At 40.5% G+C, this 26,283-nt stretch overlaps 1 protein-coding gene across 1 annotated transcript; it reads left to right on the plus strand.

Moving 5' to 3' along the window:
* Positions 1-2,852: 2,852 nt before the first annotated feature.
* DYNC1LI1 (dynein cytoplasmic 1 light intermediate chain 1) lies at positions 2,853-24,851 on the plus strand. The gene is made up of 13 exons (XM_031590263.2): positions 2,853-3,062; positions 3,274-3,347; positions 12,126-12,242; positions 14,135-14,365; positions 16,748-16,917; positions 18,067-18,160; positions 19,750-19,885; positions 20,255-20,366; positions 21,150-21,209; positions 21,340-21,384; positions 22,363-22,483; positions 22,634-22,783; positions 23,911-24,851. Exons 1-13 carry the CDS (start codon positions 2,947-2,949, stop codon positions 24,021-24,023), a joined length of 1,539 nt encoding a protein of 512 aa, XP_031446123.2. The 5' UTR covers positions 2,853-2,946; the 3' UTR covers positions 24,024-24,851.
* The last annotated feature ends 1,432 nt before the right edge of the window (positions 24,852-26,283 follow it).

The raw sequence follows: 26,283 nt of genomic DNA on the forward strand, positions 1-26,283 counted from the left end.
TTAGATTAGTTGTTCGGCAGAAATTCTTTACTCAGAGAACAGTGAGGCCCTGGCACATCAGCCCAGAGAAGTTGTGGTGGCCCATCCCTGGAGGTGCTCAAGGCCAGGTTGGATGGGGCCCTGGCAGCTGAGCTGGTGGGTGGCAGCCCTGCCCACGGCAGGGGGTTGGAGCTCAGTGATCTTGAATGGTCCCTTCCAACCCAAGCCATTCTATGATTTGCCAACCAGACAAGTACAGCACATTCTAAATTCTATTGGTTCCTAGTAAATTTAGGAGTGTACTTAAACATATATTGAAGATGCTCTGCTACCTCAGCTGCAGGATGCTAACCAGTTTAGATTAAAGAAATAAAACAGCCTCTGTCTCTGTGAAATTCCTTTGTCTGCTTTGTAGCAGACCGTAATACTCTGCTTTGTAAAATTACACTTAAACCTGCATGTATCCAAAAACTTACAATGAATATGTAGTAAATAAATGCAGAACTCAGCGGTCATACTGATGCACATCTCTGCAGAACCAGCTATCAACAACCAACAAAAACATTAGAGGATGGATAATGCAACCTGCACTTGGTCTAAAGAAATAGGTAAGACAAAGCTGGTCATAGTCTAATACTTCTTATGGATTCATCCCAGCAAGTCTCAGGAGACGTGCTTGTTCTTCCCAACTATTATGCATACTTTAAAAATGTCAGCATCCAGGCTGAATATTCAGTCTGTGTTGATGTCGTCCCTTTGCAATTCGCACTACTGTCAGTTATTCAGCCCAGTCAAACAATATTTTTTGTTTCCTGAAACAGAGCTTTGTATACAAGAAAATAATCAGCAATTCACTTTCAAGATTCACTTCAGATGACTGCGGTTAAAACTACCAAAAAGATCACTTTCAAAAATCATTAATGTCTTCATGAGCACTCTCTGAATATTACCTAGGTACAAATTCACATCAACAAATAACGACAAATCACACTTGTCTTTCTTTTCAAGGCTTAGTTTTGTAGCTTTTAATAAACTGTAGCCAAAGGCAACAAAATACCTTGTGGAAATTCTACTTACTCAGCTTCTCCACTGCTGCCTCTTCAGAGAGATGCTTTCTGCACAGTGAACCACAGCACATATAGAGCACTGCGACCTTTGTGATTTTGGTTTCAGCAACAAGGTCAACAATACTGAGAAGAACAGCTTTGCCTTAAAGGTAAAATCTCTCCAACAATCTAAAATGGATCTTTTAAATGTAATTGAACTATAATAATTCATTTCCATAGGCCTATGAACAAAATGCCTCCTAGATTCGCAACCAATTTTACAGTATTTGGCCACTGACAATACATGTAGGCAGAGAAGCTGGACTATTATTTCTCAGATTTCATGCAATGTTAATTCAGACAAAAATTTTTAGGTGAAGCCTGACAACCAACAAGGAGCCCTGTACAAAGAACAAGCAGATGAATACAGAATGATCCAAGCCTGTCAGAGGCAGGGGAAGGCTCAGAACAATGGGGAAGCCAACACTCCACTTCTGCAGTCACCAACCTCTGCACCCAGGAGGTGCCTTTCTCTGCTGCCAGTATGACTGGTTGCTCCAGGACTGGCTGCCTCAGGGTACCTCAGAGAGGTCCTTAAACCACGGACACCCCTTTTTCAAGTTAAAACTGTTGCTAACAATCAACAGCAGAAATGAAGTTATTTGTCATCATAACTGAGAGACCTAATTCTTCATTATTGTTTTACATCCCATACAACAGATCTACCCCTGCAAGCATAATGGTGCCTGGGTACCAGAACAGAACAGTAGTTTTGGAGTGGATATATTGACAGCACAATATTTTAAGAAAACATATTTTAAATGTGTAAGTTTAATTTTACAGTTTTGCACTGTGGAAAGCTCTTCTATTTAATGTGCGAGGATAAATCCCTGCAGGTTGGGTGAGGCAGCAGGAAGGGAGGCCTGCACATTCGCTGGGTGCCGTTCCATTACCAGCAGCCCCTGTCTGCAGTGCCCATCGGGTACCGGCTGCATGGAACAGCAGTTCCCATACATCCCCATGACTGTCTCTGCCAGATTACCTTACAGAAGGGGAAAGGAAACAACATTTTATAGATTTTCATTCTTTCCTACGGTTGCTCCATCCTCACTACAGGCTTTTCTAAACCTCCTCCTCCATCACAAGCACAGCTAACTGAGTAGTGCTCACCGTATAGCAGCCTTGCCTGTTAACAGCGTGCGTGCCAGCACACCGCACAGCCGATGAAGGCTCAGTTCTAGCATACAGGCTTCAACCTTGCTGTTTTATCCCCCAGACTGAGCCTGGAGAGCGCGATGACCAAGCACTTCCTTGTGATTCTGCGATTCTCCGCACTGCCTGAGAGCGGAGCGAAAGGAGAAGAGGGAGGAACGGCTGCTGGTGAAGGCACCGGATACGCAACATCACCAGAGGCGTCAGGTGCCCACCTGTGGTACGAGTCCTCCGGGCGTTCGGACTGCACACCTCCCACATCTCGTGCAAAGGCACGCAGCCGAACCCTCCACGACTGCAGGAGACGGGGAAAGCCGCCTCGAAGTGGGGACGGCTGAGGGAAGGAGGAGGGCTCCCATCGCGGTGAATAAGCTTTAGCACACTTACGACCACCGGTGCGCGTTTACCGGTCCGCAACACCGGTCCCCGTGAGAGCGGGCGGGCAGGGGAACGTGGCTCCCTCTCCCAGCCACAGGGCTGTGCCGGCAGGAGCTGCTCCCCGCGCCCTCCCAGCCCTCGGGCCGCTCCCAACCGGCGCCCGGCTCAGGGACGCCCGCTCCGCCTCAGCGGGGCGCGGCGCGCCTCCCTCCGCTCCGCTCCGCTCCGCCCCCGGCTCCCCACATCCGGGTTCCTGTCAACCGCCGCCGCGCCGCCGCCCGCTCCGCGTTTCGGGGAGGCGGCGGGGCGGGGAAGGGAGGAGGCGGCGAAGATGGCGGCGGTGGGGAGAGCCGGTTCCTTCGGTTCCTCCTCGGCATCCGGCGCCGCGAACAACGCCAGCGCGGAGCTGCGGGCGGGCGGCGAGGAGGACGACGGGCAGAACCTCTGGTAATCGCCCGCCCCGCCCCGCCGCCGGGCAGCGGGGCCGACACGGCCGGGCGGGCGGTGGCTGCCGGCCCCGCGGGGCGGGGAGGCGGGGGCCGCGCTGCGGGCGGGCGGGAAGGAAGGAAGGGAAGCGAGGGGAAGGGAAACGAAGAGAAGGGGGCCGCTGCGCGGCGGCCCCGCAGCCCCGGCTCAGCCGCGCCTCTCTCCGCCGCAGGTCCTGCATCCTCAGCGAGGTGTCCACGCGCTCCCGCTCCAAGCTGCCGTCGGGGAAGAGCGTCCTGCTGCTGGGTGAGCACCGCGGCCCTCCCGCGCCACCGCCACGACGAGCCGGAGGGCTGCGGGCTGTGCGCGGGCGGATCGGCGGGCTCGTGCCGCTTCCCGCCCGGCCGGCCCTCCTCGCTCCGAGAGCTGCGTGTCGGCGGGTGGGAGCGTGCCTGAAGCCCGCGGGAGTCGTGTGGGCTCTGGGAGCGGTGTGGCTCTTTGTAGCCGTGTGCTCATCCCTTTCTCGAGGGCTTTTTCCCGAGTGCTTTCTCTCATCATAGAGCTGTCTGTGGCTGCGACCCTTCCTGCTCTGAGTGGTGCCTTCGAACTTCCCAGCGAGGAGAATGCTGTGCGGGGATTGTGGGGCTGCTTGCTGAACCTGTTACAGAACTTCTTGCCCTCTGATTTGTTGCTTGTTACGTGATGTAACTGAGTAGGCTTTTGAGATTGGAGGTTCTGCTGATGTTAAAGAAAGATTGCGTAATAATCGAGAGCGTTGTATGTGATCCTTGGAAATTAAATTGGATAGCTGTTCTTGGTGGAGTTGGAAGGTTTCTTCCTTCCAGTGGTGATCCTTGCCAAGAAGATTACGCTGTCTTTCTCTCTTCGTAGCGTGGTGTATGGGATACTGCTAATCTTCAGTGATCAGCTGCGTGAGTCTGTGTTTCCTGCAGCGCTTGAAGGCATCGTAGAATGGTTTCAAACACTCGTTCTGTTTGTTTAGTCTCTTGTATAGAGATACGCTGTTTATTTTTTTATGTAGAGCTCGTAGGATGACTAAATCAAAGAACCATTAAGGTCGGAAAAGACCACTAAGACCATCTAGTCCAACCACCAACCCACGCCACCATGCCCACTGCCCATGTCCCTCAGTGCCACATCCACACAGTTCTCAAACACCTCCTAAACGCAACTCTTCTTTTTAGCTGATGCCTTTTTTTTTTCTTTTTTTTTTTTTTCTTTTCGGTTGTGTGATTGTTGTTGGATTTTTTGTTTGTTTGTTTTGGTAAGAATTCTATGTAATCTCTATATTCAGTTGACTGTTCCTTTGCGAGCCAGGGTGCTGTCCCTGAAGCATGCTGCCAATGGAAGAGGAGAGCTCATGTGTGTGCTGTACTGGACAGATTGAGGTTGGAGTAGGTGAAGCCTTATAGCCTTATCTCTTCAGGCAGTTTCTCAGTTGTCCCGGGTTTCCTCTGTTTTTAATCTTTCTTCCTTTAAGTAGTTCTTATACTGGCTTTTTGTTGTTCATAAGGATCACTTCTTGCCATGACTATTTCCAGTTTTTTTACTCTGAGAATTCTTTTAAGCAGGAGTGGTAAAGTACATTTTCACATACTTTGTGTTGAGCAGTTATAATATTGGCATGTTAATTCTGCTATTTCAGCATTTATTTTTAACCGTGTTAACATCTCACTTTAAAGAACCAAGAAGACATTTCAAAACACCATAGAAATAACTCAAGAAAAGTGGGATACCAGATGTCAGTTTCTGGGTATGATGCACTGTTTTGTGAAATGAAGGTTAGCATATAATGCTGGTAATTCTTTACTCAAAATTGACAAAATCCAGCCTAATTTATAGTTGTATTTCTGCAGAATTGTTTCAGTCTTAATATGAAGACCTCAAACTTTGATCAGCACTGCGTGTAGTATAAAAGCATTTTTCTGTGATTGTATGAACTAATAATAGAAATACAAGCTTTCCTAAACAATTCCGTACAGCAAATATGCTCTGATCCCTAAGCAGTTCTGTCAGAGCAGCCTTAGCCACCTCATTTAGCACATCATAGCAATAGAAAACATGCCATCCCTGTTTTCTTAAGGAAATGGGCTCGTCTTGTGGCCAATTCTAGGTACTATTTTGAAGGCAACTGGAAGCGTGTAGCTCTTGTCGTTGGCATTTTTTCATTCTTTTTTTTCCCCCAAGCTCTCCCTTCTGCTCACTTGTACGGTAAAGGTGCTGAGCAGAGGAGACTGATACTTTTTCTTGAGTGTGATGATAAAGCTGATGCTTACCGAGAGCCCTCTTGTTCATTCCTTCCTGCAATAATTAAACCTGAACCAGCAAGTGGGATAGACAAAACAGCTGAAATGCCACCACTGCGGGTTATGGATGGAATCCATAGCAGCACAGAATGTGTGAAGACTTGAATTCAGAGGCCTGAACTAATCATTTATTCAATAAATTGCAGCATGTATTCAAGCAGTAATGTGCAAAGTCATTCCATGATGCATGAGAAAACAGGCTCCATAGCTTGCAAGCCAACTGAATAGCTGCTTTCTAGCAGGCTTTGTGTTTCGTGCATTCCGATCTCTGAAGCATAGCACAGTTCTTTGCCTGCAATTCTCAGGATGTCAAACCATCCAGTGACACGTGCACCCGACTGTGTCTTGTATTGCACACTTACACTGCCGTTGAATCATTAGTATTTTGGCTTTCTCTGTGCTTTACTCCACTCTGTAATAAAGGCTCTGAACAGAGTGGGCAGTCAGCACTCAGCTGCCTCGTGTGCACATTTTCTCTCTTTGCAGGGCCAGACCTGTCTGTTTGAATCTTTGAGCTCTGCTCCTGTCTATTGGCTGTCAGGGTGCTTGAGAAGAAGTTCCCACAGCTATACAACTAATTTGCAGGCGCGCTTTTCTGCGTGAGCGTGTTTTGGGAATGACTTACTGCAGAGAATGGGTATATCCCAAGGAGTTGTTTCAGCTTGTTGCTTTTCTTTAGTGGATCCTTGAACTATAGCAAGCTTCACCATTACATTTTGAGACAGCAGATTGTCATAAGACTACCAAAGATAATATGAAATCTTTTTACTTAATTTTTAGCATTGAACACAACTTTAATTGTCCATTTGCTTTTTTTTTTTTTTTTCCTGTTCAAATGTCTGGCAGCTTTTCCACGATCACTTCATCATTTCAGCTGATGACATGTTGCTTGTTGATTGTATCCTGTTGTTCATCTTGAACGATTTGTAATTCTCTAGTCTTGCAAGAGCTGCCAGATAGCTTCTTTTCTTCCTCTTCAAATCTAAATTTGAACTTCTTCACCTTCTGTGTGATAAGGTCTTTCCAAATGTAAGCCATGTTCCGTTTCAGTCAACAGAGTTACTGTGCTAAAGTATCAGTTGTTTTGATGGGATGTTTACCTAGATAGTGTAGCAGCAAAACAACTAGGTTACTGTTTCACAATGAAGGTGTGCTTTTGGGAATGATCTTCTTCTAACTCGTTTTCCAAGAGGCCGGAATTAAATGAAAGTTGTATAGTAAGCCATATTTAATCATAACAGCATGGCAAACTGTGGAATTCTTGAACTGCATTTATTTAATTTGTCTCCACTTTGCCCGTGGTGTTGCTGATGTCTGGATCTATCTCAGAAATAGCTTTGAAGGTGATAATGGGGAAGGAATTGTGTTTCTGTACTCTCCAGGTAGGCTAGTGATGGGAATGCTAATAAAGCCATCCCTTTGATAGTAGCACAGGATTGTTCTCTTTTGGTAGTGAACCTGAGTTAAAATGCAGTAGATGGCTTACTGCTGTGTTGTAGGTACTTAGTGCTTGCCTTAGAGATGTGCTGCCTGTATTCAGCACACAGTAGTACTGTTACTGCTCTACCTGTTTCCATGGTCAGCCCATCTGTTCTTGTGTTGCATGACTTCACAAAAGGATGCTGGAATAGTTGTTTATGCTCTGCTTTATATTCTGCTGTTATGCAGAAGTACAGTTTCTGTGCTCCTCAGAAAAGCTGTTTAATTTTTTAGTGCCACTGTGAAACCAAGTAAATGATGTGTGAGGAGAAAAATGTTTTCAGTGGGGTAAAACAAAGCTTTTTGTCTAACAAGTGAAGTCTAATTTGGTGGTGAGTTATTCCAAGACTTGATACGACCTACTGACTGCAAACTTGCACATTGTTTTGAGGAATTGTGAAGAAGAATCTCATCAGCATAATTAATTTTGTTCCTCCATTCTCTGAAAGCAGACTAAACTTGGCTTACCCTGATTATTTTGGTCTTTGTCCACAGAAGGCATTCTTCAATTAGAATAGTATGTGTAAGCAAATCTCTTTCACTGATTGATATGAGGCTGTGGAAAAGGCAGCTACTAACCTGTGCTTGAGAGAAATGTTTTATCTGGAAAATAGCTATAGTACACATGCCCTTGACTGTAGTGTGAAGGCTGTTGTGTCTCCACTCTGCTGGGTTAGGGCTGGGAGGTTCCACACTGCATAGAATAGAGATCACTAAGATTCTGGGAAAGCTGCTTTGCCCTTGATAACTCAGTTTCAAGTTCCATCAAGGAACCTTTGGCATTATGGTTACATGTGCAGCTTTTCAGCAAGTCCAGAGCTTTTCAAACTATTGCCAGGGAAAAGAATCAGAGCCCCTCACAGAAGAGGGGTAGACCAACAATACCAATAAAAGAAACATTTTGCATTGTGTTTGTTGATTTCACATATTTTGAACACATTTCGTATTTTGCAGTGGAGAAGATTTACATAAGTGCAAACTAATGCCTGTTGTGGTGATAATGATACTCAGGTTCTTTGTGCAGTATGAAATTAATACATGTTTGCCTTGTTATAAGACAAGTGATAATCTGCTTCTGCTTTCGTTTCCTAAACTGGAAAAAGAAGTGGAAGTATGAGTAGTAAATATTGATAATTATCAGTGTTTAATGAAACAGAAGTTCTGTAACCTAAATTTCCTCTGGATTTGGGGCTGGACAGCACCCAGCAGCAGGGAGCAGGGCAGGGTTTTGTAGCATGCTGCCTTGGTGCTCCTGGCCAGGAGTGCTTGAGTGGCTTGTCAGGGAGTGAAGGAGCAGCGTGGGTATAGAAGTGAGATGGCTTTTGTTCAGCTGAATGCAAGGCTCTCCTTTTGCTTAACAAGATGGTGAAATACTGTGTAAGCAGATTGCTTTGACTGCTTCCTAGCTCGGCTTCCGGAAAAATTAAATCTATTGTCTCTCATGTTTGTATTCAGCTTTAGTGTACAGCACTGCTTGCTGGCAAGCATTGCTTCTGTTTCCTCTCTGTATGATTAATGTACAAGTGCAGCTTGATGTAGTGGAGAGTTCTAGTTCTTTAAGATTTATCTTAGAAAAGGAGGGGTTTTGGTTACTTATGAAAACAGGATGCAAAATCTTACATGTGCATCTTGAGTTTTATTCTGCCTTGCAGTTCTAGGGCAAGAATTGCATGTCAGAAATGTTTTGCTCTGTGAGCTTATGTATAGAAATTTGATTATCATATCTTTTGAAAGCCAAAGGATTTTCTGTCTCAAAATTTTGGAGGGAGGAGGGGTATGATTATTACTTTTCCTGGAGGTGCATGATAGCACTCTGTCTTGCATAGTGTTTCAGTAGAGCTTCAGATAAAATGAAGCACCTTATTTCATAACTTGAACAGGCAGTAAAGTTTAAGACTTAGGGATACGAACTGTCCCTTTTGTTTGAAACTAAGTACCACTGCTTTTTTACGTACTTCAGGGTTACCCAGAGACAGTGACAAAAAAATATTCTTAAGTATGTTAGGGTTCAGAATGTCAAATGCTACAGCTGTGTGTGTATCCATGTGTTCTTATTTAGAAATAAAAGGGTATGTGCACACTTTTATGTATGTGCCTGGCAGTACCTACACTAATTGTGTTATGGTGCTGTCTGTTACCCCTCAAACTTAAAATAACCAACAGACTTTCACTTCCTAACCAATATTTTCCTTGTCCTCTGGTGGAGGAAAGCTTCAATACATACTAAAAGCATTACAATAGAAGCTTTGGCTTTTTGGATGCCTTAGAGGTTAGCACTGCATGCAGGTAGAATGTGCTGAAAAGTTACTAGAAAACAGAACTATACTGCTGCTATTTCCCAGCATAACTTGGGTATATTCAAAATTGGTTGACTTCTTGGGAGTTTTGTTTTGAAGGCTTTAGGAAGAGGAAAAAAATAGATGAATAGCGGGGATCAAATGTATTTGCAGCTATCACAGTTGTAAAAGGTATGTCCAACATGCTTAAGAAATAGAAGCAGAATGGAGCATCAAGACTTTGTTCTCTTGTTAAAGGCAATCTTTTCTTACTTCCAATGAATGGTGTGTGCAAGGAGGAAGAAGTGCTGATGTCATACACCATGTCCCCGTTTTTACTTTCTGGCAGCTTTTTCCAGACATTGACTCTAATTTGGCTTATGAATCTTTTGGGAGCTAAGGATGACCTGTGGGCTGGGGCACCTTTGGCTGTGCAGCCATCTTGCACTCTTGTGAGTAGTTGTGTTTGTACACTGCTTAGTTCATGAGTTGCTTGTTTTGGACCACTTGCCAGTGTTCTTTTTAATGCCTTTCTTTGTGTATCCTTTGGCTTCCTTTATGTCAGCTGCGCATCTCACTATTCTCTTCATTTACCTGACTAGTTAATGAAATTAAGGGTTTCTTTTGTGATGTTTGGAACTTCTCATGACCACATATGTTTCTTAGACTCAGGTTGCAGGCAGTTTTGTTGAGAACTGGCAGATGAACTTTACTGAAGGTGCTGAACTTTCTCAATGCAAATAAGTTGTAAACTTTGTTACCACATATGTGAAACAAAGTAGAATGTAAGAGAACTTAGCTGGAGGTCAGCTAGTGTGAGCAACCTGGGAAGTGGCAAACTGCTATCCTCTTCGAAAGGAATAAGGATTGTTTTGTCTTTCGAGCATTCGGAACCAAAGCTACCTAGTTTTGTGTTTTTTTTTTTTTTTTTCTTTTTTCTTTTTTTCTTTTTAATTTAAGCCTGGTAAAACATACAGAAAACTTTAGCAATAGTAACTGCACCTTCTTGCAGCATACCTTGCCAGTGCAGCAGCTCAATAGAATCTCCACAGTTATTTGTAGATGACAAGTTCAAGAAGTTGGAGTATTTTGGTGAAGGCAAGGGAAGAACTATAATTCATCTGGGGTGAAGAGGCTTCAATTGTTCACCTTTCAGGCAGGATTTCTTACTTAAGAGAATATTCATATGAGATGAGGAAAAACTTTGTGTGAATAGAAACTTGCTGTGCTTTCCAGCATTTAGTTAAAATTACCTGTAATTGTGTTTTCTTGGGTGTGCCCAGACTTAATAAAGTTAAGGACCTCACAGACTAATTTTCCAAATAAATTTAAAGTTTAACTGACATCATTTCATTTTTTTCAGTTTTTACTTTTCAGTTTTTACTCTGAGTAACCCAGTTAGCATTATGCTTTCTGATAGCTTGTAGACTATTGGTCAAATCTGAAGCTGAACTCTACACTGAGTATTTCCTACAGCAACCTTGGGCATTTTGTGTTGGGAAAATTCAACATCAGTCAATCAGTATGATTTTTCTGCTGTCTTCTGTGGCTGTTTCTGTGGTCTTATTAATCTGGGTGTAATATTCATCTAGAGGATGATGCCCAAGTCCCTCTAAAGGGAAAATTCATCCTTATATGTAATAGCGAAAACTATTGCCCTTGCACTTTTTTCTTTTTTACGTAGTGCTTACACTATTTACGTATTGTTGAGACTTGAAAAAATGCTCTTTTTGGCATAAGGCTGATAAGGTACTAGGAACCTGTTATTAATTTTGATTTTGTAACCTGTGAGTGAGCTGTGGGAAGTTACTAATCTCCATCTTCACTAACTCCTATTATGGAATCAGAATCCTTGGAGTTGGAAGGGATCTTTAAAAGCCATCTATCCCAACTCCCCTGCAATGAACAGGGACACCACAGCCAGATCAAGTTGCCCAGGGTTGATCCAGCCTCACCTTGAAAGTCAACAGGGACAGGGCATCCACCACAACACTGGGCAATCTGTTCCAGTGCCTCACCACCCTCACTGAAAAAGACTTTTTCCTTATATCTGACCTAAATCTCCTCTTGCCCAATCACCACAGACCCATCTAAAGAGTCTGTCCCCTTCTTTCCTGTAGCTCCTCTTTAGCTACTGAAAGGCTGCTCCCAGGTCACTTTGAAGTCTCCTCTTCTCCAGGCTGAACAGCCCAGCTCTCTCAGCCTGTCAAATGTGCTCATCACATTATCAAATTAGAGAAGCAAAACCTCTGATCTATGTCCAGGTGTACTTAGGTTACTCTTTCGGACTTGAAGAATGGTGCATGAAGTTTTCCAGCTCGAGGATGTGTACTAAGAAGATTTTCAGGATGAGTCTTTGGCAGCAGTTGAGCAGTTTATAGTGTGCTTATGGTGTAAAGTTCACTGGCAATCTGAGGTCCCTTTGGAGGGGAGGGAATAAGTGGGCATTAAGAGTGGGATCAATGGATCTGGACTGTAGGCTGCGTCAGAATGTACAATAGTTTCCTGTTTTCCACCTCCTTTAAAGCTTCTTCAGAACTGTAGAAAAGATTCAGAGAAATCAGCTCATAAAATTATAGGGAAACAGTTTTACCCTATTCAGCCTGGTGTTCTGCCCTGTTTGACTGGGGAGAATTGTCAATGGTATTCTTCTGATTGTGTGGTGAACTTACTCTCACTTGGACCTCTACTTCAGAAAGAATTTGGTTACAAGTGAAAGACTGAAATTGTTGCAAGTGATAAGTTAGCTTGTAAAATATATATAAAAACTTTATTCAAAATGGATATGTACTGTCATAACTGCCTTTATAACTAATTAGAGATGAGACTTGAAGATGAAGCATGCACTTTAAACAAATGGTTGAGTTGGGCAAAGCCCTCCATATTTTGAAAATTTAATGAGCTCAGTTGTCTTGTTAAAGAATGTTTCCTTCTTGCCACAAATGATTTTTAAATGTAGCTGAGTTTAAAGATTGAGTGCTGTCTAATTTCTGTCTCTCCAGGTGAAGATGGAGCGGGTAAAACTAGCTTAATAGGAAAAATTCAAGGAATCGAGGAATACAAAAAAGGAAGAGGCATGGAGTATTTGTATTTAAATGTGCATGATGAAGATCGAGATGGTAAGTTGCTAATAATATCTTAAACCAAAGTAGTGGTTCAGTATTGTGATGTTTAGAATGAGAACGGGATGGTTTTCTTTCTCAGGAGAAGGTCAGTTCAATCCACAAGCAATTTGTTATAATAAGGTTTCTCATTCTAATCTCCTTTACATATATCATGAATGACCGGGCATGAGGAGGAGAGGAGCCAGTTAAAAGGCTGAAAAGGCCAGAAGAAAAGCAGTCTTTTGCAACATTCTGAATGGATGGTAGGCAAAAGTGCACTTGTCAAACCTAGAGGAAAAGGTGTTTAAGACTCACACTACAGATATCTGTACCTGTGGAATGCTTTATTCCACCCTGATGCTTAAATTGAGGGGGAGAGGGCAAGGGAAGGAGGCTGTAGACTATTTATGCGCTGTATTATAAAATAGTTTGGGTTGGAAGGGACCTTTTAAATGCCAGTGAGTTCTAACCCCCCTGCTATGATCAGGAGCACCTCCCACTAGACCAGCCTGCACAAAGCCCCATCCAGCCTGGCCTTGAACACCTCCAGGGATGGGGCATCCCCAGCTTCTCTGGCAACCTCTTCGATTGTCTCATCAGACTTTGAGTGAAGAATTTCTTTCTAACATGTAACCTAAATCTCTCCTTTTTCAGTTTAAAGCCATTGCTCCTTGTCCTGTCACTGCGTGCCTCTATAAGAAGTCCCTCCCTGCCTTTCCTGTAGGGACCCTTTAGGTACTGGAATGTCACTATAAGGTTTCCCCACAGCCTTCTCTTCTTCGGGCTGCACAACCCCAGCTCTCTCAGCCTCTCTCCATAGGAGAGATGGTCCAGCCTTGCTTGTGGCTTCCTCTGGACATGCTCTACCTGATCCATATACTTCCTATCTTGAGGTCCAAGGCTGAACACAGGGCTGCAGGTGGGGTCTCACCACTGGCTGATGAAATGTAATGAATTATCTAGAGGCAATGCTTAGAAGCAGCTGAGTGTGAAAAAGAACATGAAAGTACTTCTGGGTAGAAACAACTTCTCTGTGCTATGAAAACAAATGCAGGTTGAAGGAGAAACAGAAGTTAGTTCCTTTTACCTTCTGAAATCACCTACTTTCTTGACTTCCACCTCTGGTCTCAAAGATGACTTGACATCACAAAGTTAAGAATTGGTTCTGAATGTTTTTCTCAGCTTCTTTATCAAGCAATGAAAATTTACCCAAAGGGAAAATGTAATGATGCTATCTAATTTTGAATCACTGGCTCTTCATTTACTTCAGAAGTTAAGTGCTTCTGAGTGTAGGAATACACTCTTTTGGTGGAAGAAGCAGTAGGATGGCCTATTTGCACTGTGATTGTCCTTCTGCAGATCTGAAGAATAACTTTCTTGCCTGTTCACTCTCCATCTAAATCATTAAAACTTATGACAGAAATTTGCAGTTCTGCTTCAGTTTTCTGATGGCCAAGATACAGTTATACATGTACATCACATTGAATGAATTCAGCCATCCCTTTTCAGCCCTTGTCTGCTCAGCTGACTGCCATCTCCCCTTCAAAACTCCCCCTTTTAAGTTGCTTTTCCAAGAGAACCATTTTCCTTCTCAAATGGTGAAGATTAACATAGGAAATATTCCATTTTTTCCTCTGACTTTTCATCTTCAGGTACTGTGTTCAAGATCTTCACTTATGGCCATTAAGCTGAATTCTTCAAACTTCATTGTTTCTGAGGGGCAAGGGCTCTCCACAAGCTGCAGTTTGCTGGTGTGCGTGTGTGTGTGCATGTGTGTGTGAAGCTGACTAATTAAAACGTTTTTTAATTTTCTTGACTTGTATTTTACATACCTAATGAAAATGTAATAATTATTATGGAGTGGAGCGTTGCAAGTGAATCTCAAAATGTTTCTTCTTTTGTTATAGACCAAACAAGATGCAATGTACGGATTTTGGATGGTGACCTGTATCACAAGGGTCTCCTTAAATTTGCAATGGAGTCAAACTCACTAAAGGACACTCTAGTTATGTTGGTAGTAGACATGTCAAGGCCTTGGACTGCAATGGATTCTTTGCAAAAATGGGCAAGCGTTGTAAGAGAACACATTGACAAGTTAAAAATTCCTCCTGAAGAAATGAAAGAAATGGAACAAAAACGTGAGTGTTCTGAAGATATTTTAAATTCCACTTAAGTCAAGTATGCTTAATGCCTTCTGCACAACTTAATCTTTCCATTGCAGTCTTTTTCTCTTTTGTAAAGGTGGCTTAAAATCAGGAGTTCTGGGTCGAATTTGTCCTGTTTCTTAGAGAAACAAGATAAGATTTATCAAATGAAAAAAAGTAATGGCTTTCCATTTTATATTTAATTATTTTAAAGGCAGATCTTGATCTTTTACACTGCATTAGCCGTTTACTTGTTCCTGTGATCAATCAGGATAGATGATTTTGGATCTTTTTTGTGTTTAACAAAAATGTAAATGTTGAAAGCACTCAGGATTATTTCATGCATGGTAATCTTTGGGCCCTTTCTGCTTGAGGAGTTATTCTTGACACAAATGCAGCTATGTATGCTTTAGTTTGGTTTTTTGTTTTTGGTTGGTTTTTTTTGTTTGTTTGTTTTTTGTTTTTGCATGAATATGCTCTATTGCTTTCATATCTTTTTAACTTAAATATGCAGAACACAAGGTTATTGCAGAATTCCTTGGACTATCTGACTGAGCTTGCTAGCATCATAGCACCTACTAGTTTTGGGCAGCCATCGTACTTCACTTGGGGTACTAAATCATGAACCTTGCCCCTTCACCTTTCTGAATTACAACAGCAAGCATTTGGGAAGACTGTGTGTCAAGATCAAATAGTGTGATTAAAACTTTATTTATTGAAGTCTGAAGTTTGTCTCTAGAATGGTTATGTTCTTAAGCACCTGTTAGATAGCTTTTTTTTTTTTTTTTTTTAATCCAAGTTGTAGCTGTGCTATCATTAAATGGGCAGTAAGGCAACAGCTTACTTTTTTTTTTAAGAGATTATTCTTAGAGGAGTGTCATTCCTGGGAGTCATCTTAGATTCTTATTGTGAAAAATTAGGAGAGGGAGAAGAGTGCTTCTGAGTGTTGGTCATTTTGTTTTGTTGGGGGGAAGGGAGTGTATTAAAATCACCAACTTTTTTGGGGGGGATATGATTTTACTGGATGAAAGTAGGGATGCAATACCTTTGCTATCAAAGCTGTGGAGAGCTTTGCTTCTTTACTGACTGACTGAGCAGAATAGCAAAATTTTACAAAATCCAGAAAAAAATATTCCAAGGTCTCTGAGTTGATACGGTATGCTAATCCTTTTTCTTCCCTTGAGTTGCTGGCATATCCTGGTGAGAACTCTGGATTAAAACATAATCAGTCTGGGAGGCTCTCAAAACAGACTGAAGGGGCAGCATTGCTTTAATAAGAGCCTCAATCAACTATTGAAGTAGAGATGATGATTTGTACATATGCTTCTTTTTATTCTGAATTTTGGGTAGAAGAGCTGAATAACTTCAGCCCAATGCACTTTTATCCTGGATGCTGGATAACTCGGTGTTCTGTTAATTCACCCAATGCTTTTCTAGGTAGGAACTCAAGCCTTCAGTCACTTTGGAAAAGGTAGGGATGGATGAAGGCAAATCGGGACAAAGCAGTGAGAAAGTACTAGAGTAGTGAGCTGCTGGTGTGTGTGATTCAGCTGTGTGATTCAGCTAAGTCATCTTGCTGCCTGGATTTTTGGCTGATTCAAGCAGTGCTACTCATGGAAAAGTAATGGAAGTGGTTTGGGATAGAATCCTTTTTCTGCTGGGTGAAATCAGACACTTGATGTGAAAGGTACAAACATCTGATGCCTGATACTGCATCCCTGGTGGGAAGCACATTAAGTGACCTTGTAATTAGAGCCTGGGCATTTGCATCAGAACTTGACAAAAGTTGCACTTATAACCTTGTCTTTTTTTTCTTCTAATTCTTGTTGGATTCTGACTTGCCTTCCTTGTTAAACTTTAATATCTGATCTATTGTAAAATCATGCCAAATATTTAACATGCTGCTACTTAATAATCTAGTTATTAACTAATGTTTTTGTTTGTTTGCTTATTACTAGTATAGATTCATGGTACAGAAAACCGTGGATGGGGGACTTTTAGGTCAAACCAGCTAAATGATCTGTGTAAGGCTTGCTGCTGCTTATGACAGATTTCTGCTAATTTCACCAAGAACAATGCAAGGGACCTTTGTTCTTTAGGAGATTTATCAAGCAATGATAGCTAATAGCAACTGCCCAGCGGTTCTTCCACAGTGCTAAAAATTAAAATGGGTTAATGTTGTCCTCATGGACACTTAAAACTGGCCGTGTTCTTCTGTCTATCCAAATAAATGAGTGGTGCTTGCTGCATGTTCAATTCTTTCAATCTAAAGAAGCACTATGCTGTCAGCAGTACTAGAGATCAATGGCAGTGGAAATTAATGTTGAAATACTAAAGTAGATGATTTTTTTTTAATATAACTTTTTTTATTTTCAGTGGTAAGAGACTTCCAGGAATATGTAGAACCAGGCGAGGATTTTCCAGCTTCTCCACAGAGAAGAAATACTTCATTACAGGAAGACAAAGATGACAGTGTGATTTTACCCCTGGGTGCAGATACACTAACATGTAACTTAGGCATTCCAGTAGTAGTAGTTTGTACAAAGGTTTGTTTCACTTTTTAGTTCTTTTGTATGTTTTATTATGGGGATGCTTTAAATTGTGGATTTGGGGTGGGAAACTCTTGGTTCTGAATTCATTCTGAATACTCTGGTTAAGAATTCTTATAATAAAGAATTCTTATAAATAGGTTTTATGTTGAAGGTTGGAATCTTCTGGAAGCCCTGTTTGCATGTTAATTTGGGTGTTTTATTTCCTGTGGTATTACCAGCTTTCAGGGAATTGAGAAATACCTCAGACCTGGTTTTGCTCTCAGAGTGAGCTAGTCAGTAAGCAACTAAAATTCCCTTTAATTTACACAGCCATTCTATATTCTGCAAACAATGGTTTGGATTTTTAAATACTTCTGCTTTTTTTTATGTGAAAGAAAATAAGTTTCAGGGTGCAAGCTAGTAGAGTGCTGCTCTGCTAACATTGCTCAGTTCTTAGGGTGTTTCTGTGACCTGATTTGATTTCTATTAAATACTTCACACTTTTAGTCTAGAGAGAAAGTAGTGTGGTTCTCATGTTTTGTTTTATTATCCCATGGCTTTTCAGTTCTCATTGGCATTAAGCATACTGCATCTGCAGCCTCTGCTGGCCCACAGAGGAAGAATAGACCTTTTGATGCATATGCTGTTACTTTTAGCGAAGGCTGACCCTCTCATTTGAAAAGCACCTGTGTTGTTTTTTTTTCACCTCCTTGGTCTCCGTTATTCTTCCTTTACCACAATCACAATTTTTTTCTTCTCATTTCCACGCTTCTTGCTTTGGCTTACGTTTGCAAAGGGCGAGCAACTAGCCAGTCAAAAAGATTGTGCCCTGTGATAGCACAGCGTGTAAAAGCATTGTGCAGAAAATGCTTGTATTCAATGGATTGATGTTCAATAGAGATGTTGGTTTATTGCATAACGTGGTTGCAATTTGGAAGAGAATGGAAAATGGCACACTTTAACTCCCAATTTAAGGCAGCCCACGCTACATGCATGCCAAGATGCATATTTAAAAAAAAATATTTATGTTTCAAAACAATCTCAGGAGGTTTTTGTTTTTTCACTTTGCCTCCTGTGGCCCAGTTGTGAACAGGAGGTGCAGCAGCACTGCTATTTCAACAGCTGGCTGGAAGTGGTATATTAATTCTGTGCTTATTTCAACAGTGCGATGCCATCAGTGTTCTGGAAAAAGAGCATGACTACAGAGATGAACACTTTGACTTCATTCAGTCACATATCAGACGGTTTTGCTTACAGTGTATCCTTGAACACATCATGAAGATGATAAGGACTCAAAGCTTTGCATTAATTGTGACCAGCTTAAAAGAATACTTGCATCTCTATCAAAACTGTAGACAACTCTTCTTTGTGGCTGGACATCTGCTTTGGTTATTTCCTACATACAATGCTGGGTTAAATATTTCTTCATTCTGTTGAATAATTTTAACTAATTCATTACAGATATGCAAGAGTCTGGCACGTTCCCTTACTTTGAATTTCCTTCCTTGCCATTTTCATACTGAAGAATCAGTTCCTAAATCAGCAAATCTTAACCAACAAGCTCCCTAAGATAGCAAGAAGACAATTCATTTTAGCATGAAGTCATTTCAGATGCCCAGAAGATGTTCTTTTTGACCGAATATGTGGTTCAGTAATCCCACAGAATAGGGTGATGAGGGAAGAAAGAAAATAAAAATTGCTGTGGGTCAGATCCCCTGGCTTTCCCATTAGTAGGCACAACATATGTAAACTGTCACTATGCTATGTATAAAATGTTGTTTAGGTAGCTAGGTGTGCTCAGATCTAGATTTTAGATGCCAATAATGTACCTTCATTGTGTCATCATAATGTGTGCTGTAGGAAGTGGGAGTCTAAATACTACTGGAGAGACAAACATTAACAGATGGAAAGGTAGTTCAAAACCCTGAGATATCATTAAAGTACTGTGATGGCACTTCCTTTGGATCTAGTTTTTCAAAATAGAGTTACAGATAATTGCAGTAAGTTCTGTAGAAGAAAAGGAATATGAAAGATTAGTAGGAATTAGTCCATGCAGTTGCCATATGCAACTCAGTACTCTATTCTGAACCTCACTGAATGGGAATCAGATCTTGTTAGATTACTTACCTCTTTTAGAATTTGAATTTCATCTCTGTAGAAACTGGTTAGGGTTTGGGGCATTTTTATAATCTCAAAGTGACAACTACTTGAAAATTCCCTTGCTGCTTTTATTAATTTTGTGTGTAAATAATCTTCCTTTGGTACTGAACCACACGAGAATAATAATCATTCTTTTTAGTACTAACGTAGAGCACAACTCATTTACCTTCCTTTCAAAGAAGATCACTCTCTAATGTAAGATCTTGGTCCCAAATTTAAAAACCCAGCTAGGAAAGTGAACGACCTTTTGTATTTTTGGAGCTACTGATGTTAATGCTGTAGTATCTATGTCACATCTCTGTGTAGTCCTGCAGGATGGGAGAATGATGAGATAAGGATATGGCATGAAAGTTTTCATTTGCTGAAAGCAAAAAAAAAAAAAAAAAAAAAAAAAAGTTTAAAGTTTAAAAGACATCAAAGTGAAGCTATTGGTATTGTGGGCTTTGAAAGTGAAAAGCCTTTACTCAAAAACCAACAGATGAGTTGCCCTAAAATATATGCAGGAAGAGAGACTTAAATTCTTAAATAGCTTATTTCAAAAAATAGCATTGGAAGTTGCTTGACCTATTTGATTTTTGTATTCCTCTTAAATGTTTCAGAGGAGATAACCTTTAAAACAACAAAATGGTTATTTTCCTTTTTCTTACTGACCACTAAAATGGAGTTTTCTTTAACAAGTGTACTCAGATGGGGCTGCGCTTATTTACACCTCGGTAAAGGAGAACAAAAACATTGATTTAGTCTATAAATATATAGTCCAGAAGTTGTACGGGTTTCCTTTCAACGTTCCAGCTATTGTTGTGGAAAAAGATGCAGTATTTATGTAAGTTATCTGCACTGTTGTGTGTATATGACTACAATGTACATTTGTACAGGACTGCAGAACCTTTTTTGTCCTATGTTTTTGAAAGATGAGTGTAACAGTCTGATGAGCTGGAGGATTTGGAGAGGGAAGTTGGCTGAGATAACAAATACTCACTGCCTCAAAGAGAAATGATAAACCAAGAGACATTTCCTTACTGTTATGGTGAACTAGTCCCTGTCTGTAGCTACCTGTACTGGTCAATAACCCCCTTGCACAGAAGAAAGGAAAAGACAACTTTCTGGACTGAAGTTCCATGTAGATGAGAACTGCGTTCAAGATAACCTGAGGTAATGATGGAATTTAAAGCCAAATGATCCTTCTTTCTAGTCCTGCAGGTTGGGATAATGACAAGAAGATTGGCATCTTGCATGAGAACTTTCAAACACTAAAAGCAGAAGACAGTTTTGAAGACAGCATAAGAAAACCGCCGGTCAGAAAGGTAAAATGAGATGTTTTAAAAATGGAATACATTTTGTTAATATTTTTGGCAGCTTTTTATTTGCTTATCTCCCTGTCAGCTTTCAAAGCTTTGCTTCCAAGAATACGATAAACTTATTTTTGCTTATTTTGTCTTTTCATTTCGTTCTCAACATTTTCTTAGTGTTTTGTATACCTCTTCTCCAGCTTACACAGTATGTTCAGAACTTCTTGGTGTATTTCCTCTCTCATACTGTTTAAGAAAAAAGGCTGAACTGTATGGAAAACATGGAGGGATTAAACAAAATGCCAGCAAAGCGGACCCCATGTATATGTAGAAGTTATTGAGTCACAGAAATATTTGCCTTCTTTCTAGCAAAGTTAAGAGTTTGGGAGTGATCGTTTTCCAAGTGTGGGTTATTTCAGCTGAGAAAACTTAATGCTGTGTCCTTCTATAATCTTCAGGGGAGAAACCAAGATGTACACCAATGTGTTGAGTACTAAGAATCCAAGGGAAGTGTAACTGGCAAACTTTTTGCATGCTTATATACTGTAGATTATAAATTTTGGTATTTGCCTTACTTGCTTTGGCAAAGCTTGTGTTTGGTGACTTGCTGTGTAGACCTGGGATCTAAGATGTTTCTATTTCTTATGTCACTTCATCCTGGTGCAAAAGTTACTAAAAGTAACGCCAAGCTTAGGCCAGGTTAAGGTAACAACATGCATCTGTGAACAGATACTAAGCTTTGTGCTGTATTCTTGCAGATCCTGGTATTAGTGGTTTTTTTTTTCTTTTGTGTTGCAGTTTGTTCATGAGAAAGAAATTGTTGCAGAAGACGACCAAGTGTTTCTTATGAAGCAGCAGGTAATATTCTGTTTATAAAACAAACAGCCGATGTTTTATCTAACAAGATTCTTCAGGAGAAAAAAAAAAAAAGTTTTGTAATATCTAATAATACATGGGTTTATTGGTTGTTTGTTTTTCTTTTTTGCAGTCTCAATTGGCGAAACAGCCACCTACTGCTGCAGGAAGGCCAGTGGTTAGTAGTAACAAAGTACTTCCAATACCATCACCTGTATTTGAGGGCTGTTTGTCTCTTAACTGTGTGATCAAATAGTTTTGATCAATTTATTTGTGTAAACTATGTAGTGTTTAAAGCCTATTTCTTACACTGCTCTAAAATGATGACACTTCTTCTCAGCTAGGCATGACAACTTGTATTGGCAGCAAGGGCTAAATGCTGTGGCTTTACTTTTCATATGTTAGAGTGCATCTAAGCAGTTACTTGACTACCCTTTCCATCCCAAGAGTGTGCCAGGGAGCAAACTGTATGTCAGCTGAATTGCTTTGGTGAGTTTTATATCCAAAATTTAGCACTGTCATTCTAGGAATATTGAAACTCTGGGGGAAAAATATATATATGGTTAAGTGAGGATTATGATGTCTAAATTCAAAATAATTAGAAAGTAAGAAGTTTAATAGGGAGCATACAAATTTTTAGAGATTACTTCAACTTTTTTTAGATGAACTGCAATTTTACAAAAACATCTGTTATTGTTGAAGAACTGAGTAATGTTTTGGGGGGGTTATTTTGTTTGGAGCTTTTTTTGTTCACTTGTTTTTTTCCTTGGACTGCCTTTAGTCCTTTCCATGTAATTGGTGGCATGTGTGTTGTCTTCCCAAGAAGCTGATTTTAGGTCCTCTACAATCTCATCGGTGCAGTTTTCACTGTGGTCAGAGGAACTATAAAATAACAGCTTCTTCTTTCTCATTGAGGTTCCCTGGAAGGAAACTTCAGCAGTGCTTCAGTTGCACTGAAGTTAATATTTGTAATAATGTCATAAGTGTGGAAAAAAAAAAAACATAAAATCTAATCTTGCCTTATTTCAGTTGTGAGGGAAACTTATTAAAAAAGAAGTAGAACTGAGAAGCAGGTGCTTAATTTCACATGCAATTACAGTGCATGATTTGATTCTTTGGAAGACTTTTTCTAATTTTCTCCTCTTCCTTTGCACAGGATGCCTCACCAAGAGTCCCTGGAGGATCTCCTAGGACACCAAATAGATCTGTAACATCCAACGTCGCCAGTGTTACACCTATCCCTGCTGGGTCCAAAAAAATTGATCCCAACATGAAAGGTACTTTTTTCTTTTTGAGGACAAGAATTAATCTGGGGAAGTACCTTTCTTAAGTATGCTTATTTAGCATAACCGAAATATTGAATTGCTATTTATCTGGACAATGTTTGGATGTTTTTTGTCTTCCCCCCCACTCCTGTCTCCTTGTAGCTGGAGCTACCAGTGAGGGAGTCCTGGCAAACTTCTTCAATAGTCTGTTGAGTAAGAAAACTGGTTCCCCTGGTGGTGTTGGTGGCAGTCCTGGAGGTGGTAGCGCAGGAACTACTGGCAGCAATCTACCACCATCAGCAAAAAAGTCAGGTATGCTAAAAAGATCAGCTCACAATTTAGACTGAGCTGTGCATCATTCAGTGTAGTTTATCAGAAGTATCAGAAGCTATTACTTTTAACTGCATGTTTCATTGGATATGGCTTTTTATTCTCACAGTGATTCAGTATTGCCTGCCCTTCTTATGGCTCAGAGAATCAAAGAAAAACTTCTCTTGTAGCTGTGTAAGCAGCTTATGCCATAAGCGATCTTAATATTATTCAGATACACTGGGACTTCATTTCAAAGTGATGTGTATTTTTATCATCGATGTTAAAATGACTTCAATGCTTTTTAACTTCTTATACCTTTTAAACTTCCTTTTGCCTTTCCTTCTGATTTGATGAAGGTTTTGACTGAGTGACTTCAGCAGTCAATCAATTTAGTATTTTCTTTCGACAGCATGTTTAGTATTTATCCAAAATGTCTGATAGTGATTCCTTTAAAGCGAGATGCATGCAGGGCTGGGGAATAAGAGTTACGAGTGACCTAGTGGAGGGGCGGAGGGGGGAAAAAAAAGTTGTATTGCAAGCTAGGGTCAAGTTTAATTGTGAGTGTATAAATGTTTGTGCTATCCCAAGTTATGGGGGAGGTAAGCAGGTGAGGAGAGTGAGGGATTTGCCACCTGAAGGTGTGCACAGACCTTGAGCAGCAGTGTCAACTTCAGATGACCGAGTTCGTGGAACAGACTCTGGTCTGTGGTAAAACTCCTTATTTCTATTCAGAATTACTTCAAAATACAGCTGATACAGCAAATCGTTCAGAAGTGTTCATAATTTATAGAATACAGAGAAGTGTATTTTTTAGATTTTACATTAACTCTTCATATGCCCACAACTTTATATATAGTTATGGAAGTTACTTTGAAAAATCCGAAATACAGGACGTGACTATATTTCTTTTTTTCCTTTGCTGCTGATTTTTGGCCTTAGGCCTTTACTGCATGCTTTGGGTTGCAGAGTAACATTTCTAGGATTTGCCTGAAGCAATAACAGGTTGTTTTTTTCTTTGGCTTTTTTTGTTTGGTAGATTTGCAGATGCTTCTTGAGAATTGAAAATACAAAGTCTTCCCCAAAATGGTTTCATTAACATCACTGAGTGATGTGCATTTCTTTTGTAGGTCAGAAGCCAGTTTTAACAGATGTTCAGGCAGAATTGGACAGAATTTCACGAAAACCTGAAATGGTTTCTCCTACATCTCCTACGTCTCCCACAGAAGGTGAAGCATCTTGAAGACACCAAATAAAACCAATTGTTCAGTTTTCTGGGGTAATTCAAACCTGCCTCTGCCTCTTCCTTCAGTGACTGGAACTAAAGAACTGAAACGTCGTTTCAGAACACAAACAGTTTGTCTGTCTTTCTTTCATGTGTTGCCCAACTTTACAAAAGGGAGCTGTACAGGTGAAAAATGGTATCACATCACGTAGGACTACTGTTCACAGTGCAAGAATAGTAGATAAATTTCTGGGTTTTGTTAATAAGTCGGTGTAATTCTGTGAAACTGGCAATTATGTCCACTTACAGATAGAGGTTGCTTAGAGCAGGAAGCTGATACACACCACAGGCACTTAATTTATACTGATTTCCCAACTTATTAGTTGATTTTAATACCATGTTAAGTAGAGCGTAAACTTCTAAAGGAGACAACTGCTACTAGTTGTTGGAAAATAAAATCACTTGCACAAAACTGTAACGACAAACTCCAAATATCCTTGAATGCTTGATTTGGAGCATGTTTGCAAATCTGTTTGTTTGATCTCCCCTGAGATCTGTACTGCATTCAAAAACCCATGCAAAAATTTCATTCCAGACTAAGATCTTAAATTAGTGGCCAGTTTTTTTGGTTGTTTTCTCTGATTAATTTCAGACACTGAATAAAAGATGTACAAAGAAAAAGCAGAGGTTAGATGTACAGATTATCAGTATCCAGATTTGTCTATATATATATATGGCTCAGCCTTAATGTTCCCCACTATGTTTCCCATATTAATTATGGTTTAAGATTGGTCATCAAAACTGTAATCAGTTAATAAAGTGTTCTCTGCATTCAAATTTAAGTAACTTTCATTGAAGCCATGGTGTTCTTTGTTTACAGCTAAATTTGAGGATGTATGTAAAACATCTTAAATTACACTTTATCTTGTACCTCTCTTTGAATAGTACCACTGGTAGAGATTTAAACTTCCTAACAGCACTGTTTCTGGGAGGAACTGGATAAAAGTCTGCTGTGTTTGTTGCTAGCAGTAAAACTAGCTTCTCAGACTTGTGTGGGTTCTGCTGCAAACACACTAGTTACACCAAGAATCCTGCTGCTGACTCCAACACGTTAGAATGGCCTGGGTTGAAAAGGGCCATAAAGATCATCAAGTGTTGTATTAGATAGCTGACCAAGGTCAGGGCTTCAGCTTTCAGTACACAAATGCTGAGCATCCCTTCACTGTTCTATTTCAAGCTTATGGGCTTTTCCTACTGATAGCCACAGAATATTAAGTGTAAAAAGTATATCCCAATCTAATAATTACCAAGTAACTTAAATGAGTTTAAGGTTTTGTGGTTGCTTTTTTTGTTTGTTTTGTTTTGTTTGTTATTTGTTTTGGATTTTTTAAATAAAGCCTTAATTTCTCCAGCTTGTTTAGGAAACTTCTAAAGGCTCCTGATGAAGGAGTACATCTTCTGTATTTTGAATGCGATGCTAGTCATATTAAATTCCAAATTAGGTTTGCTCCCAATGAAAAAGATTGCAACCCAACAGACTGATAACTACATTTCAGGTGTATAAGTAGAAATTTACAGTTAGTACGGTAGCTAGTCCATGTAACTGAGAAGTCTCATATACATTTCAGAGACTGCCATGTTTTCAGCTGAAATGTAAGAACTGCCTGGAAATAGTGATCTTTTACCCCAAATTTTCAAGCTTAAAATTTGCAGAGCAGGTTTATTACAACCCTCAAATCAAAGAAGTTATATAAGAATGCAGAGGAAAGGAAATCCCCTAAAAGAGTTTATTTTGTTGGCAGTTGGTTCCTTAACTACACAGGTTTAGCTCTGAAAGTGCAAAGTAACTTCTTTATTGTGTAGTGGTTTTGCAGTATTCATACTGCGAAACATTTTGAAATACTGCTTTATGAAAAATCATCATCTGCTCTTCTTGTGTGCTAGGCCAAAGTAACACTAAAGGTATTAAAGGCATGCAGGAGTGATTAGAAAAGCAATTGATGTTATTGGTGCTGTTATTCCTTGTAGAACTGAAATCATTGCGCATCTCACAAGCCTACAGTGTAGGGCATGGAAGAACAATAATGAATAAGGAAGAGGTATCCTTTCCAAGCATCCTTTCATTGTTTTCACCAATGGGTGGCTTTGGTGCGCGCAAGAAGTGGAAATAGCCCTCTGTCACAAAGCTTCTTGCTTTGCATGCTGCTTCTGGTAAATTCCACTTTCTTCGTCTGCTGTTGTCAAAGCTGTCCAACCAGCATAAACAGGCTGTAGATAG

This window comes from Phasianus colchicus, chromosome 6, assembly GCF_987193195.1.
Source record: "Phasianus colchicus chromosome 6, bPhaCol1.hap1.1, whole genome shotgun sequence".
In the NCBI taxonomy this organism is placed as follows: domain Eukaryota; kingdom Metazoa; phylum Chordata; class Aves; order Galliformes; family Phasianidae; genus Phasianus; species Phasianus colchicus.

Coding starts and splice junctions, on each gene's coding strand:
- DYNC1LI1 (XM_031590263.2), top strand. CDS start 2,947: ATGGCGGCGGTGGGGAGAGCCGGTTCCTTCGGTTCCTCCTCGGCATCC. Junction 3,063..3,273: donor GACGACGGGCAGAACCTCTG/GTAATCGCCCGC, acceptor TCTCCGCCGCAG/GTCCTGCATCCTCAGCGAGG. Junction 22,784..23,910: donor ACCATCAGCAAAAAAGTCAG/GTATGCTAAAAA, acceptor TTTCTTTTGTAG/GTCAGAAGCCAGTTTTAACA.